Source organism: Lynx canadensis, chromosome A3, assembly GCF_007474595.2.
Source record: "Lynx canadensis isolate LIC74 chromosome A3, mLynCan4.pri.v2, whole genome shotgun sequence".
NCBI lineage: Eukaryota > Metazoa > Chordata > Mammalia > Carnivora > Felidae > Lynx > Lynx canadensis.
This window is the reverse complement of record NC_044305.1, coordinates 1,200,234-1,214,197: the sequence shown is the minus strand read 5'-3', so window position 1 is coordinate 1,214,197 and position 13,964 is coordinate 1,200,234. Positions and strand designations below refer to the sequence as shown.

Below are 13,964 nucleotides of genomic sequence, written 5' to 3'. Positions count from 1 at the left end.
GCCAGAGAGGTCGGCCTGTCCCCTCCCGGAGCTCCGGACAGCCCTGCGCCCTGGCCAGCCCCCTTCAGTTACGCAAATCGCCGTAAGCGTGGCGGCGGGGGAGGTGGGCACCCTGGCAGGGGACAGACGGAATGCCTCGTTTGCTTTCCGCAGAGGCTGCTGGTGGTCCAGCCAGAGCCCCCCTCCCCGACAAAGACCCAGATCCTACTAGAAACACTCCATGTGTAACAAGCGAGCCGATTCTGTGTCTGTGACGAGCACCTTACTAGGAAGGAGATGAAATTCCTTTCGCGGGTGGAGGGGTGGCCCCCAGGGGGTGGCCCCACCCTGCACTGAGGCCAGTGGCCCCCGGGCCCAGGTGTGGCCCAGGCCTCGGGCCCAGAGACCTGCCCCATTGCTTCTGGAAGATTCACAACGGATGAGAGCTGTCTCGTCCGCTCTGGCCGCTCCGACGGGGACTGGGGGCTTCCAAACAGCGGCCACGTGTGCCTCTCAACTGTGGGGGCCGCAGATCCGAGCCGAGGGCACCGGCAGATCCCGTGTCCGACGAGAGCCCGAGTCCCGGGTCACGACGGCTGCGGTGTCTTCAAACGGAGGAAGGGGGGCGGGAGCTCTCTGGGGTCTCTGTTATCAGGGCGCCCTCGCGACCTCATCACCCCAAAGGCCTCGCCTCCTAACACCATACCCTTGGGAGCCAGAATCCTGCATATGAATTTGGGGGGACACGCCCTTCAGTCTGTGGCGGAATCTCCGTCCTCTGGGCAGCGTGAGGCGGGCGCGCCCGGGGCTGGCATCAGAGGTGCGGGAGGAAGGGGGCGGAGCCCGGCTGTGTGGTTTGCTGGTTCCCTCCGTCCCTGTGAGGCCGTGAGGGGAGGAGGGCAGCCCCCCCAGGAGGGCAAGTGGCCAAGGGGTCGCCCGAGAACTGGGGTTCCAACCGAACCCTGTTTCCTGGGGGTCTGGTCTGCCCGCCAGAGTCGGAGCCCGTGTTCCGGCACCGTCCTCGCCGCTGAGCCCAGTTGCCAGGGCCGCGCACTGCCCAGAGCTGCAGTCGCCGTCTGCAGAAGCGTGAACGTGAGGGCCCACGTGTTAGCTGAGCGGACACCCTGTCCTGAAACGTGTCCCCTCCGGTTCAGGGGGCGGGGGGTCTGCTCAGAATCTGGGGGCAACGGGACGAAGGCGGGAGGCTGAGGTCCCCGAGCCCCTCACCGTCACGAGGCATTTCCTTGTCAAAGTGACTTCCCGGGTTCTGTGCCAGCAGATAGCAAAAGAGGGGCACACGGGGAAGCCAAGTGCACCCACACTCACGCCCAGAAACACACGTGCACACATGCACACACACCTGGAAACACATGAGCACACATGCACGTGCACACATTCACAGCACGTGCACACACACAGAAACGCTCCTATACCCGTGCACAGACAGGCACACAAATGCACGTGACCGTAAGCCGCACGAGGCACGAACCGGCGTTTGCTGATAGTGGGGATCGAGGGAGGATCCCACGTCGACATCTTCACACCGCAGAGCCCTCGAAGGACCCAGGCCCACCCGTCCCACCCCGGGCTCAGCTGCCCAGGGCCCACACCCGTTTGCACACTTGAGTTTCACCCACCAGCCAGGAGCCGGCTCTCCTCCTGCAATTCCTTTTCCAAGAAGTGGGACCCGTAGGTGACACTGATGAGCCTCTCTTTGTAGGAAACACGAATGAAGGAAAGCTGTCCTCCGCCCTCCTCACACCCCTGACCCCGACTCTGCACACGGCAGGTGCCACCTCAGCTGTCTTTTTTTATTTTTTATTTTTTTTTAAATTTTTTTTTTCAACGTTTATTTCTTTTTGGGACAGAGAGAGACAGAGCATGAACGGGGGAGGGGCAGAGAGCGAGGGAGACACAGAATCGGAAACAGGCTCCAGGCTCTGAGCCATCAGCCCAGAGCCCGACGCGGGGCTCGAACTCACGGACCGCGAGATCGTGACCTGGCTGAAGTCGGACACTTAACCGACTGCGCCACCCAGGCGCCCCTCAGCTGTCTTTATAAGACCAGCCCCCAGTTTCTGGGGTGGGACAGCCCCGTCAGCTGCACCACGACCCCCCTGCCTTCTTGGACTTCCTGTCAGCGCCCGGGGTGGGTTGCATGTTACTTACGCGAGGGGTGTTTCTCTCCAAAGGGAAAGTGTCGTGGGGCGGGGGGGGGGGCAGAGAAATTTAAAAACCCTGGGGCGCCTGGCAGGCTCCGTCGGCGAAGTGTCCAACTCTTGATTTTGGCTCGAGTCATGATCTCATGGTTGTGAGATCGAGCCCCACATCAGCCTCTACACTGAGCGTGGAGCCTGCTTAAGATTCTCTCTCTTCCTCTCTCTGACTCTCTCTCTCCCTCCCTCTCCCTCCCTCTCTCTGACTCTCTCTCCCTCCCTCCCTCTCTCTGACTCTCTCTCCCTCCCTCTCCCTCCCTCTCTCTGACTCTCTCTCCCTCCCTCCCTCTCTCTCTCTCTCCCCTGTCAGCTGGCCTCTGTTGCATAACAAAACAGTCCAAAACTTGTTGCCTCAAACAGTAACATTGCTTGTGATTCTTTGGGTGGGACTTGGGCTGGCTCAGCTGGTCTCAGCTGCGGCCACTTATGTGGCTTCCGTCATCTGATGGCCCCACAGGCCTGGATGAGTCTGAGACGGCCTCATTCGCCGTCTGCAGGTTGGTGCTGGCTCTTGCCTAGGCCTTGCTGTCCAGGAGGCAAGTCGGGGTATTCTCACGTTGTGGCAGCCACGTTCTGAGAGCAGAAAGCACGAGGCCCGGCTTGGAAGGCAGGACTGCGCTGCGTGTCACAGGTCAGAGCCAGGACAGGCAAGGGCTGGGCCGCAGGCCCCACGTCTTTGTGGGAGCAACGGCCAGCCACATGGCGAAAGGCGAGCGCGTCCAGGGGCGCGGGAAGCCATCAGCAGTCTTTGAGGACCCTCCTCCACGGGCAGGGAGCTGAGAGTCCGTGGCGCGGTCCTGTTAGCGGAGGGACCCGTGACGGTTGCCTCTTGGCCTAGGGTGTCTAGGGGAGGGCTCGGCCCCAAGGTGACACCTCAGTGCCAAGGCTGCCCGCGACGATTAGGAAGGAGGGCTCTCAGGCCTCCGGGAGGTCCTGGGGATCGCGAAGGTGCGGGCCACTGAGGGGGGTGTGGGGCAGCCGGTCGGGAGACAGAGCAGGTGCAGAGAGCCAGAACCAGGCGTGGGGCTCGAGGGACAGCAGCCCATCGGTCGGACGTCTCCCAGCCCAGAGGGCGGCCTCGAAGTTGTTTACCCGGTTGTAGGAAGGCTCTGTGTCCACTCCGCCCCCAGCTGGGCTGCGGGTTTCGCCTCGCAGCCTCTGTGTTGGTGGGACTTTGTCTTGTGGCGGCCGAGCTCACTGGAATGACAGCAGACCGACCGCGGGAAGCGGAGACCTCACGCGCTGACTGCCGCACGGTGGCCAGGTCGGCGCCTTCCGGTGCCACTTTGCCCACCGGGAGCGGGAAGCGTCCACGCCAGGAGAGCGAGGCCTCCGAGCGCCTCTGAGTGGCCGTTGCAAAGCCGTCGGGGGGAAAACCCAGCTGGGCGTGGAGGGGCCGGCGTGGATAGGGCAGCGGATGACGGCCCTGAAGGAGCCGGACCCCCCGAGGCTGCACTCTTCACCTGGGTCGGCAGCACCAGGCCCGCCGGCCCACGGTGGCCCCAGCCTGTCGGGGCGTCCCGCGTGCTCCCAGGGGCAGACGGACGGTTCTCACCCTCTGCCTGCCTCTGCCCACATCTCCCCGCCTGCCCGGGCCCAGCCGGGAGGGCAGCCCGAGAGCCCCACACTGCGGCTTCCTCTGATCCTACTGAAGCAGAGCCAGTCGCGTGTCATGAACGCCTGGCATGCGCCTCAGGGGGTCGCCGTGGGCGGGGGGGGGGGGGGATGCCCCGGCTCCCCAGGAAAGGTGTCTTCCTAGACGGGCTGATGATGACGGGAAAGCATCTCTGCTGAGACATTTGCACGAGAAGGAGACTCAGGTTGTTGGAGGAAAAAGCGAGGGGGACCCTCTAACCGGTGTGTGTGTGTGGGGGGGACATTAGCAGCCAAGATGTCCGCGTGGGGGGGGGTGTTAAAGCAGGAGACACGCCTCTGAGGTGCAGCCCCCGGGTCCACCAGAGAGGCCGAGTCTCATGAGCCCCCCCTTGGCTTCTCTCTGACTCCTCCTGCCTGACACTGCTGGGTCCTCCCTCGGTGGCCCACCGTGTCCATCCCCGTGAGCACCGCCCTCACTCAGGCCACCGTGGCATCTCTCCGGGCCTGGGCCCCCCCGGCTCCCAGGCCCTACCCATCTTGTCCCCCCACCAGCCTGTGTCTCGTGCCCACCGTGAGTCGTGTGTGTTTACCTGTCCTCCACACTCACCTCAGTCTGTGCAGAGACCCCGCGTACATCAGATGCTCAATAAATGCTTCTGAAGGTCAGATGGTGAGCCCAGGTGCCGGTGCATTCAGAGGACAGAGGACGACGGGCTGGTGAACCCAGGAGGGCGTGGGTAGACAGAAGGGAGGGCGCAGCCAGGAGGCGCCAGAATATTCCAACAGGGGACGCCAGGGCAGGACATGTCCCTGCTCAAGCCTGCGGTTCCCGAGCTGGGAAGAAGCCGCCGCCCGGGGCCCGTGTCCAGGTGACAGCCCGAATCATGGGGAGGCCTGAGTCACACAGCCCAGTCCCCTTAAGCTGCCCCAGCTGCCGCTGAGCTCCCGCAAGAGAAAAGAAAAGCTGATGGTCCACGAGTGGAACACTGGGGAAGTCGTGGCCCTCCGGACAGCGAGGCTTCCCTACAGCCAGTCAGCCCTCTGCCCTCGTGGGCTCGGAACACCAACAGCGCCAGGCGTCCACGGCCGCGGGCAGTGGAGTCCCTCCAGCAAGCTGCCATCTGCCCGATAACAGGAGCCGGAGGCCAGGGGTATGTTGCGTGGTCCTCGAGCAGTGCCCGGCCCGGGCCGCCCTCATTCCCGAGGACCGGGGTCTTCAAGATGGACCGGCCCACCTCCCTCTTTATAGGCGGGAGACAGGCCCAGCCTGGGAACGGACGCACTCAAGTCGTCTGGCGAGACCCCAATCCGGGCCCGCCTTGCTCTGCGCTCCAGTATCTAGAAACAGGAAGCTCGGCCCTTCGCCCCCACCGCGACCCTCTCTCGCGCACTCATGCACGGAGAACCGCGAGTCTCGAATCCACTGGCCAGGGCTATCTGCTGTGGCAGAGTCTGCGGCTGGAGAGGAGAAAAGCAGAGTGGGGCCCCACTCGTCACGCGCCGTGTCCTCGGGGTGGAAGGAAGAAGTTCTCGGCTGCTCCCGGCATCGGGGGCCCGCTTTGGGGTAACTGGGCGGCACGCCGGCTGGCCTTCCCGCTTTGCTGAGAGCTACAGCCAGGGCCCTCGCTGGGTGGGGCTGGGCGGGAGCAGGGGCAGAGGACCCCACCACCGTTTCTGAGGTCACAGCCGTCCGGGGACAGGAGCCCTGGAGGAAGCCTGGCCGAGGGAGCGTGTGGTGTCACCGCTGGGACTTAAGCCAGGGCACAGACTCCCATCTGGGCCCAGGAGCTGGTCAGCGTGGGAAGAAACCAGAGCCACGTTCGGGCCGAGTTGGGCTTGGGGTGTGAGTGGCCGCCCCCGGCCCTCCTCCTTCACACCGGCCACTCGGCTCTGGGTCCACCATAATCAGATTCACCTAAAGCAGGGAAAGGGCACTAATTCTATTGGGAGGAGCGGAGATGATGAGTACAGAGCAGATGTCCTCCGGAGCACAGCGGCCAAGGGGACAGTAATTCGAAATTGGGAAGGAACAGGATATTTGCTAAACTGCGCACACAATTACGTGGCAAGGAAACACAATTGTGGGGCCACACGTCCATCTGCCTGTGATGCCGGGAACACGGGGAACAGGGCGGGCGACGGCACCGAGGTGGGAACAGCCCCCAGGCCGAGCCCTGGTCCTGCACCGCTCTCCTGACCCTGTTGCCGACCGGCAGTCGGTGCTCCTGCTCGCGCTCTCGGCCCCTCCATGTGTGAGCTCCCCGCCTCTCCGAACCCCTCCCCCAGGCACAGCCGAGGGATCTGCTAAACTCCCTGGAAACCCACCCCCACATCCGTGTGTGCCCCCCCCTCACCCTGGGGTCTTGATCAAGACCGGGTCCCCAGGTTTTCCTGGCACGGAGCAGAGCCCCGACACCTCGAACTCTGTCAAAGGCTCACGCAAAACCTCCAGAATGCTCTGTGCTGCGTGAGTTGGTCGTAATCCCTCAGAGTCGAATTAATTCCCCGCACGTTAGGAAAATGCACACAAAGGTCTTAGCAAACCTGGTCAGATCGGCTCGAACCTGCGTGGTGGGGTTGGCAGGAGCCGGTTCTTACGCACCGGGAGCCATCCTGCAAGAAGGACTTTGTCACCGCAAGAAAAGGGTCGCCATCACAGCGTGAGGGGCGGGCAGGGACAAGAGCCGGGCATACGCCACATGGGCCGTGGTTTCTGTGCGTTAGGTGACCACTAAGGTTCCTGCCCTCCTTCCGCTGGGCACAAAAGTGGGGGCCGTGCCCCAGAGTCAGACTGCCACGCACCCGCTCGCTGCTCTGCCGCGGGTCCTTGTCAAGGATTTTTAAAGCCCGTTTGTTGCCACTTAACAGATGTCCCACTGATTTGAACATTCTCACGGGCTTGTTAGCCAACAGATATTTGACAACACAGCAAAGAGGCCCTCGGCCCACGCCCCCCGACAGCTTGCCGCACCGTACGGATGGCTTCCGTGTGGTTTTGAGAGGTGCCGGCATAACCACGAGGCAGCTCACCACCCCAGCTGCCGCGGGGGCTCGTGAGTCCCCCAACTCTCAGCCGAGGCCGGGCCCCCGGTGCGCCTCCAGCCTGCGACCCAGGGGAGCGGCCATCCTGCTCCTTCTGGAGGATGCCTCCCCGGTCCTCAGGAAGGGGCAGGCGTCCTGGGAAGGCGATTTTCCTAATCCGATTGAGGGTCTCCCAGCAGCCCAGCTGGTGCCAGCCCTGCAGCACCGCCAGGAACAGACAGGATGTGGCTCCAGAGGGGCTCCTGTTTCTCAAGTTCACTCTCAGACTGTGGCCTCTGTGGCTCCCGCACTACAGGAGGGAGACTCCCTCCCCAGTGCAGGGCTGCCGGCAGCAGGAGCAGCGGGCAGGGCCGTGGGGAAGTGCCTCCTACACAGGTTACGGGTGCTCACCCCCTTCTCATCAAGATAGGAAGGGTCTAGAGACCGGTGGAGTGTTCCTGATGGCCCCTGCTCCTAGCTGGCTTGGGGTCCCCACCTCAGGTCTCCCCGACTCCAGCCCACCTCCCCCACACCAGCCCCTCACCCCTGCCCCCCCCCCCACTCCTTGACCCCCACCGCAGGTCTTCCCCACCCCAGGCCCCCAGTGGCACCATCGGCTTTGGCGGCACTGTCCATGGTGCTGAACCCCCAGCCTCCTGGGCTGGAGCATCGTCTCTCACCGAGTCCCCAGTGACTTGCCCAGCCTCTTCCAGAAGTTTCAAGCCAGAGAGGAGCATGGGGACCAGAGTGGAGCCGAAGGGAGATCAAAGGAGAGAAATGCAGAGGTTCAGCTCTGGGAGATCACCAAGGAGTCACGGTCTTTGAACTAGAAGTTGTTCTCAAAATTTTGCACTCGGGGCACCTGGGGGGCTCAGTCACTTAAGCGTCTGACTTCAGCTCAGGTCACGATCTCACAGTTTGTGAGTTTGAGCCCCTCGTGGGGCTCTGTGCTGACAGCTCAGAGCCTGGCGCCTGCTTCGGATTCTGTGTCTCCCTCTCTCTCTGCCCCTCCCCTGCTCACTCTCTGTCTCCAAAATAAAATTAAAAAAAATTTTCTTTAATTTGCACTCACCCAAAAACAGCATCCTCTCTGGGCAGTTGAGGGCAAGCCACATGCCCAGAGAAGCTTCCCGTGTGAGGATGAGGTCCCTCACCCTGGTGTGGCTCTTGCCCATACAAATGGATGCTTCGTCTTCCTTTCATCTGCTCCCTGCCTAGAAGACGCCCCGTGACATGGGAGGTGGGCACTCCAGCTGTGAGTCAGACTGGGTCCGGGCTCACAGCTGGGTCTGGGTTGCCTCTTCGATTAGGTGTGAATACTGACAGCTTCTGCCTGTTAATTTGACATGTGTATTCAGTGAAGTGCAGGCAGGGCTCTGAGCATGCTCTCTGGCTCATGGAAAGCATCCCGTTCATGCTTAGCTAAAGTCTATGTATCAAGAAAGGGGAAGTTAGAGGCCCCCAAAATGTCCTTTCTACGTTGAGCCAGAGTGCGTATTAGGGCCGTCGTGGCGGGATGGGCTGTGTCGGATAGGCCGACACCTGCAGCCGGAAGCAGGTGAGCTAAGCCCCAGGCGGCACCCAGTGCCTGGGGCCCTCCTCCCCGTGCTGGCCTTTCAAACACTAACCATGACTCGCATGGCCCCTCCAGGTCACGTGCCGTGTCCTCTGCCCTGGTCCTCCACCTGTCCCACCAAAGCCCAGGCCTGTGGCCAGCACTGACCCACAGAGCGGTGTGCAGCTCCGCGGTGCCCTGTCTTGTTTTCTAGACACTGGTCCGTGTCTGCGTGTCCCTGCTGGGTGGCAGATATTTGAACTCCAGGTCCCAGCAGCATCTAGAGCGCTGGGGTGCTTGTCAGACGAGGGATGGGAAACCCTGGGCTGTGTCACCTTGAAAGCCCCTCTTCTTACCTTTGCCCCCCCCCCCAGAATGGGGACATAGCCGCTGAGATCTAGTCCCTTAGGCCCCTCGCGCTTCCCAGTCCTGGGGAGGCGGGGTGACACGTGTGATTTTCATGTAACCAAGGGGGCAAGGGACACACACGCAGGAGAAGCAGACCAAGTGTGCCCTCGTTCCATCCCTGTGCCCTCGATCCAGGAGGACATGACAGGAGCCTCCCAGCTCCCCAGGCCCTCCCCGCCCCTGTCGGCCTCTGCTGGGTTTCCCTCCTGGGGACGCCAGCACGGAGCTGTCCCTTACTTCACCTGGCCGCTCTGTGCTTGCTTTTTTCACCTGTCACCCTAGAGCATCCAGTCCGCCTCATTCCCGATGTCAACAGGGTGCCCCGTGGTGCGGACATGTCGTAACTTATCAACCAGCCCAGATGGTGTTGTTCCTGGATTTTTGCTTTTCGAGCGAGGCTGCGCTGAGGGACGGTGGCACGCCAGGGCTCTGGATGACCCACCTGGCCGTCCCCGCCCTCAGCAGCCGTGGCTGTCCCAGTGGAGAGTCGTGGGCCACACTCGCTGGGTCTGAGGGACGTTCCTTTCCACTGGAGTCTGACCTGGAAGTTGGCAGGCGGCACCCCTGTGAGCCTGGGCCGGGCGGGGGCTGCTCATCTGCTGGGGAGGGGGTCCTCTTTCCAGGCACCGAGGAGGCCCCAGCTGTCTCTACAGTGGAGAGTTTGGGCGAGAAGCCGAACCTCTGGGTTTTGCGAACGACCTGACCCTGCTTTGTGCCTTTCCGCTCACCGCAGGCTGCTAGTTGAGCCTTGAAGCAGTGTGAGCCCGGGGGCCATCTCTCTCTCTAAACACGTGGGATTAAGTAGAGAGGCTTGGGCCCCAGTGCAGAACAAAAGAAGGGAGGAGTGAGACGAGGCCCTTTGAAAGGGGAAGGAGAGGGGTCTCAGTGGAGAACCCCCTGGCTGACCGAGGGCCTGGAGGCGGGCCGGGCTGCCCGCATCCACGGTGGTGCCCCTCAGAGGCTGGCAGGCCTGCCGTGTGCACCCCCCGGGACTGGGGGCCGGCCCTGCCTCCCAGGGAGACCTCTGTCCCTAGATGCACACCTCCTTTTTATTGCTTAACGTTCCGCTCCACCCCCCTCATGAGATTACAAGTGCTGGGGGGCAGACACCAGCCCCGAGTCCTCGGACAGGACTGGCAGTGACAGCGCCTCAGAGCATCCTGGCTCCATCCCCAAGCGGGTCCCCCAGTAACATCCTGGGCGCCACTGAGTATGGACCGTGCTCTCAGCCCTGAGCTGAGCACTCTTACTGTCCCCCTTTCAGAAGTGAGAAAGCTAAGGCTGAGAGGCCATTCCGGAACCGCCCAAAGCCGTAGCCAGCCAGCCAGCACACCACCAGGGGTGTCTGAGGCCAAGGTCAAACCCCCCACTCCCTCCCTTTTCCCCTCCCCACCCCCAACCCTTGCTTCCTGGAGGCCCTGCCCGCCTCAGGGGTTTCCAGCTCCGGCCAGGGCTGTGGAGCCCGGAGGCAGGGGACGGAGGGAGGCGGGGAGGCAGCTCAACTTGTGGCCTGGAGCTCAGAAGACCTGACCTCCCGGAAGCAGGCTGGCCGCTGTGGCCAGACCTCGCCCAGCGGTCAGTCAGGGCCACGGGGGAGGGCGCTCAACCACCGCGTCAGGGACGGAGGACAGGCTCTGGGAGGCAGGTGCTGGGCTGACAAAGCCAGGACCTGGGCCTCTGGAGGCTCCCGCTGGGCAGTCTACTTCCTGCCGGCCTCTTGGGTCCAGCTCGAAGCCGCCACAGTCCACGGGGAGACTGAGGCAGGATGGCCGGGGCTGGGGTTACGGGAATGTCTGGAGGCGAGGCGGGACAGGAATTTCTCCGACGGCTTAGAGAATTGATTTTTTTCCATCATTCTTTTTTTTTTTTAATAGCAGTGCCTGAACTTTATTTTTGAAATTCCCTCAGTTTCGTACTGTTTTGTGGCTCTCCTTTCTAGGTTTTAATCTTTGCTCCATCTGGATTTGTCTTTTTGGTGTGGGATCTCCGTGAGTTAGGGTACAAGTTTCAGGAACCAATTCAGATTGTCCTAAGGAGAATAAGGAAATATTTATTTTGCTGAAGAAAAACTGAGAGGCTGGGAGCAGCGGCTGCAGACGGCGGCTGTAGGAGCTCCAGCGAGGCCGGGCGGCGCCCCCCCCCCCCCGCATCTTCCCCCACCCCTGCCCCAGGTCCCTCCTGAACAAGAGGCCTGGGGTCGGCTCTCACCAGATACGTGTAAACGGTGCAGGGCTGCAGAAATGGCCTGCATTTGTCCAGGGAGGGCCCACCTAGAGCTTTAGGGATGCGCCGACTGGACGGACCTGGAGGGTGGGCAGTTGCAGGGAGGCAGGGGGAGGGGCCCGGGGAAGGGGGCGGAGACAGCAGGCCCTGAGGGTCCAGTCTCCTGGCTTTGCAGGCGGCCACCCTCCTGCCCCCTCTCCCTGACATGCTGCCCTCTTTACCCAGCACCACGCTTTGCCTCACTGGGTGCCATTTCTGGCCTGTCTCCACTGCACTGGTCTCCGCGTCCACCCCTCCCCCTGTGCCAGAGTGTTCGCACCAAGTCTCTCTCGTGGGTCAGTATTTGCTAAGTGGGTGGTAGGCTGCCGCCTCCCTGCCCGGTACTGACCCATCGCTCTTCCTTTCTAGAGCTTTCCTGGCCATTCTTAGATGACGTGTTTCGATTTGCATTTTAGCATCAGCCTCTGTTCCCAAGTCTTGTGTCTTGTTGGGACAAATGCCTAGACCAGGCATGGCGTCCACACCTGCACCTACCCATCTGGGGAGGCCCTGGCTTCCCTCGCCTGGCCTCCTTGCCTTCCTGGGATGACATTTACAGTGTTCCCGGAGACTCTGCACCAGGCTTGTGAGAGGTGCTTCTGTTCACTCGTCGTCAGCGGGTAGGCCGCCTTGGGCCCCTGTCCGTGCTGTGAGCTTTGACAAGGGAAGGCAAGCCCCCAGAGCCAGGCGTGCCCCCCAGTGCCTCCGCAATCCAGATCTATGCCCACCTCCAGGCTGCAGGGGTGGGGGATGCCGAGGAGAGGCATTCCGGCCCCTGGAAGTCAGGCCTGGCCCAAGCCTCTGACCGGGGCGGGCCTGCAGGGTGAGGCCCCCTCTCCTCGCTGCAGACCTCAGGATCAAGGGGAACCACAGCGGGCCTCACACCAGACCTCCTAACCCACCAGGCAGGGCCCTGGCCCCTGCCCGTGGCCCCCACCTGGCCCTCCGAGGCAGCGGTCCCTACTGCCTGTGCTCAGCGAGGTATGGTATCTTAAATGTTTTGACATTTAAAATCTGTGTTGGATACGTTTGTTCTGTTTAAATAATACCGGGCTGCGATGACTCACAGGGAGTTAGTTTGTCTCCTGGGCCCAGACGCAGCGTCCCCCTGCACCCCTGCCCAGCCCGCAGCCCAGCAGGAGCCTCAGAAGCCTTCCCGGAGCCGCCCCGCCGCACGCCAGCAGCGTCCTCACCAAGGGAGTTGGGATGGGGCCCCATCTCGGGCCTCCCGAGCTCTGAGGACGTGGGGGAGAAGGGTGCCTGGTGGAGGGGCTGTCAGGAGCCCCGGGCCGGCAGTGAGTGATGGGCACTGGGGCCAGCGCGTGGGAGAGGCCCTCCCGAGGGCCCGTTCACCCTAGTCTAGCAGAGCTTTGTTCAGATGGCACTGAGGTCTCCTCCGGCCACCACCTCCTGGAGGCCCTCTCCATCTCCCAGGTGGGTTCTGGAACACTGTGTGGGTGGGCAGGGCCTCTGGAGGCCTCAGCCAGCGCCCTCGAGAGAGCAGGCGAGTGAGCCTGCCCCGCTCTGGACAGACGCCTGACCGCCAAGAGGGCCGCGGAGCAAACCTGCCAACGTCCCCATCTGGGAACCTCTGGCATTTCTTGGCGGCCACTGGTCCCCCGTCCCCTGCTTGTATGAGCAGGACAGAGGTGTAGACACCATGTCTGCGTATCGTGGAGGATCCTTAGCTCTGCTCTCAAGGGCTGCGGGCAAACCGAGTTAGGAGGTAGCAGGGGTGCAGCCCGGGGCCCAGGGAACCCTGGGCGCAGACGCCCTGGAACTCCCCAGAGGGATTGCAGCTGCCCGGCAGAGCCAGGCACAACCAAAAGCTTTTCTGAACGTGAAGTTCAAAACGAACATTCGGAGCAGCCGACCACGGACAGACCCGCTGTGGCATCTTGAGGGCGAGGCCACGTGGGGGAGCAAGGGGCGTCAGACAACAGGAGCACTCAGGAAGAATAAAAAGCCACACGTGGATTTATACTGCTTGAGGCTGCTATGCTGCTGCCCTGGGAGGCGGTGGCCGCGTTAGGTCCAGCTCCATGGGAGACCCATTCCCTGCTGCCCACCAGGGCCACCCCTGCGAGGTGGCTGCGAATGTGTCTCAGCCTGGTGTCCCGGCAAGGCCAGACTCGGGCTTGTACAGGTCCAGCCCCTGTCTGTGGCTCAGTTTCCCCAGGTGCAAAGGACACGGAAGTTAGAGGGGGCAGTAAGAAGCACTTTTCATGCGTGGAGAGGTGGGGGCGGGAGGTGTGGGGTGGGGCAGGGGAAGGGCGTTCCATTTCTGTCCAGATGTGAGCTGTCTGCATCCAGGGTGACAGGCTGGGCTCAGCCTTCCTGGAGGGGCAGCGCCATGCTCAGGAATGTACCCATGACATGTCGTGTCCAGAGCTGGAAACAGCCCCAGCCCTTCACCGCGGCCGGGGCACACCACACTGTCTACAGGCTGAACCCCATGCAGAGTGGCTCCCTGAGATGGCAAAGACTCCGTGACCGCTCTCTGAGCCAGGAGTGGGTGGGAAACGGGCAGGAAGTGGGGGGTATGTCTACAAGTCTGACGCAAAAGACCGAGCACCTTCCATACTCCGGGCCTCAGACCCCCAGCCGGAGGGACAGGCACCAGGGCAGCGTCCCCTGTACACCAGCCTGATGGCTATCCTGCTCTGTCCCTGCAGGTTAACACCTTCATGTCCTTCGTGTTCCCCATGGTGGTCATCTCCGTCCTGAACACCATCATCGCCAACAAGCTGACCATCATGGTCAGCCAGGCATCTGAGCAGGGCCAGGTGTGCACAGTTGGGGACCAACACAGCTCATTCAACATGTCCATCGAGCCTGGCAGGGTCCAGGCCCTGCGGCACGGCGTTCGGGTCTTACGTACGTAACTGCCGGGCCCTCTGGGGGGTGGGCCGGGTGGCGGCAAGGGG

At 62.5% G+C, this 13,964-nt stretch overlaps 1 protein-coding gene across 1 annotated transcript in view; it reads left to right on the top strand.

The window, feature by feature from the left end:
• NTSR1 (neurotensin receptor 1) overlaps positions 1 to 13,964 on the top strand; it is a 48,334-nt gene that overhangs the window by 25,836 nt on the left and 8,534 nt on the right. Inside the window, exon 2 of the mRNA XM_030309227.1 lies at positions 13,713 to 13,914. Within this exon, the coding sequence (XP_030165087.1) occupies positions 13,713 to 13,914 (202 nt within the window). The remainder of the gene's footprint in view (positions 1 to 13,712; positions 13,915 to 13,964) is intronic.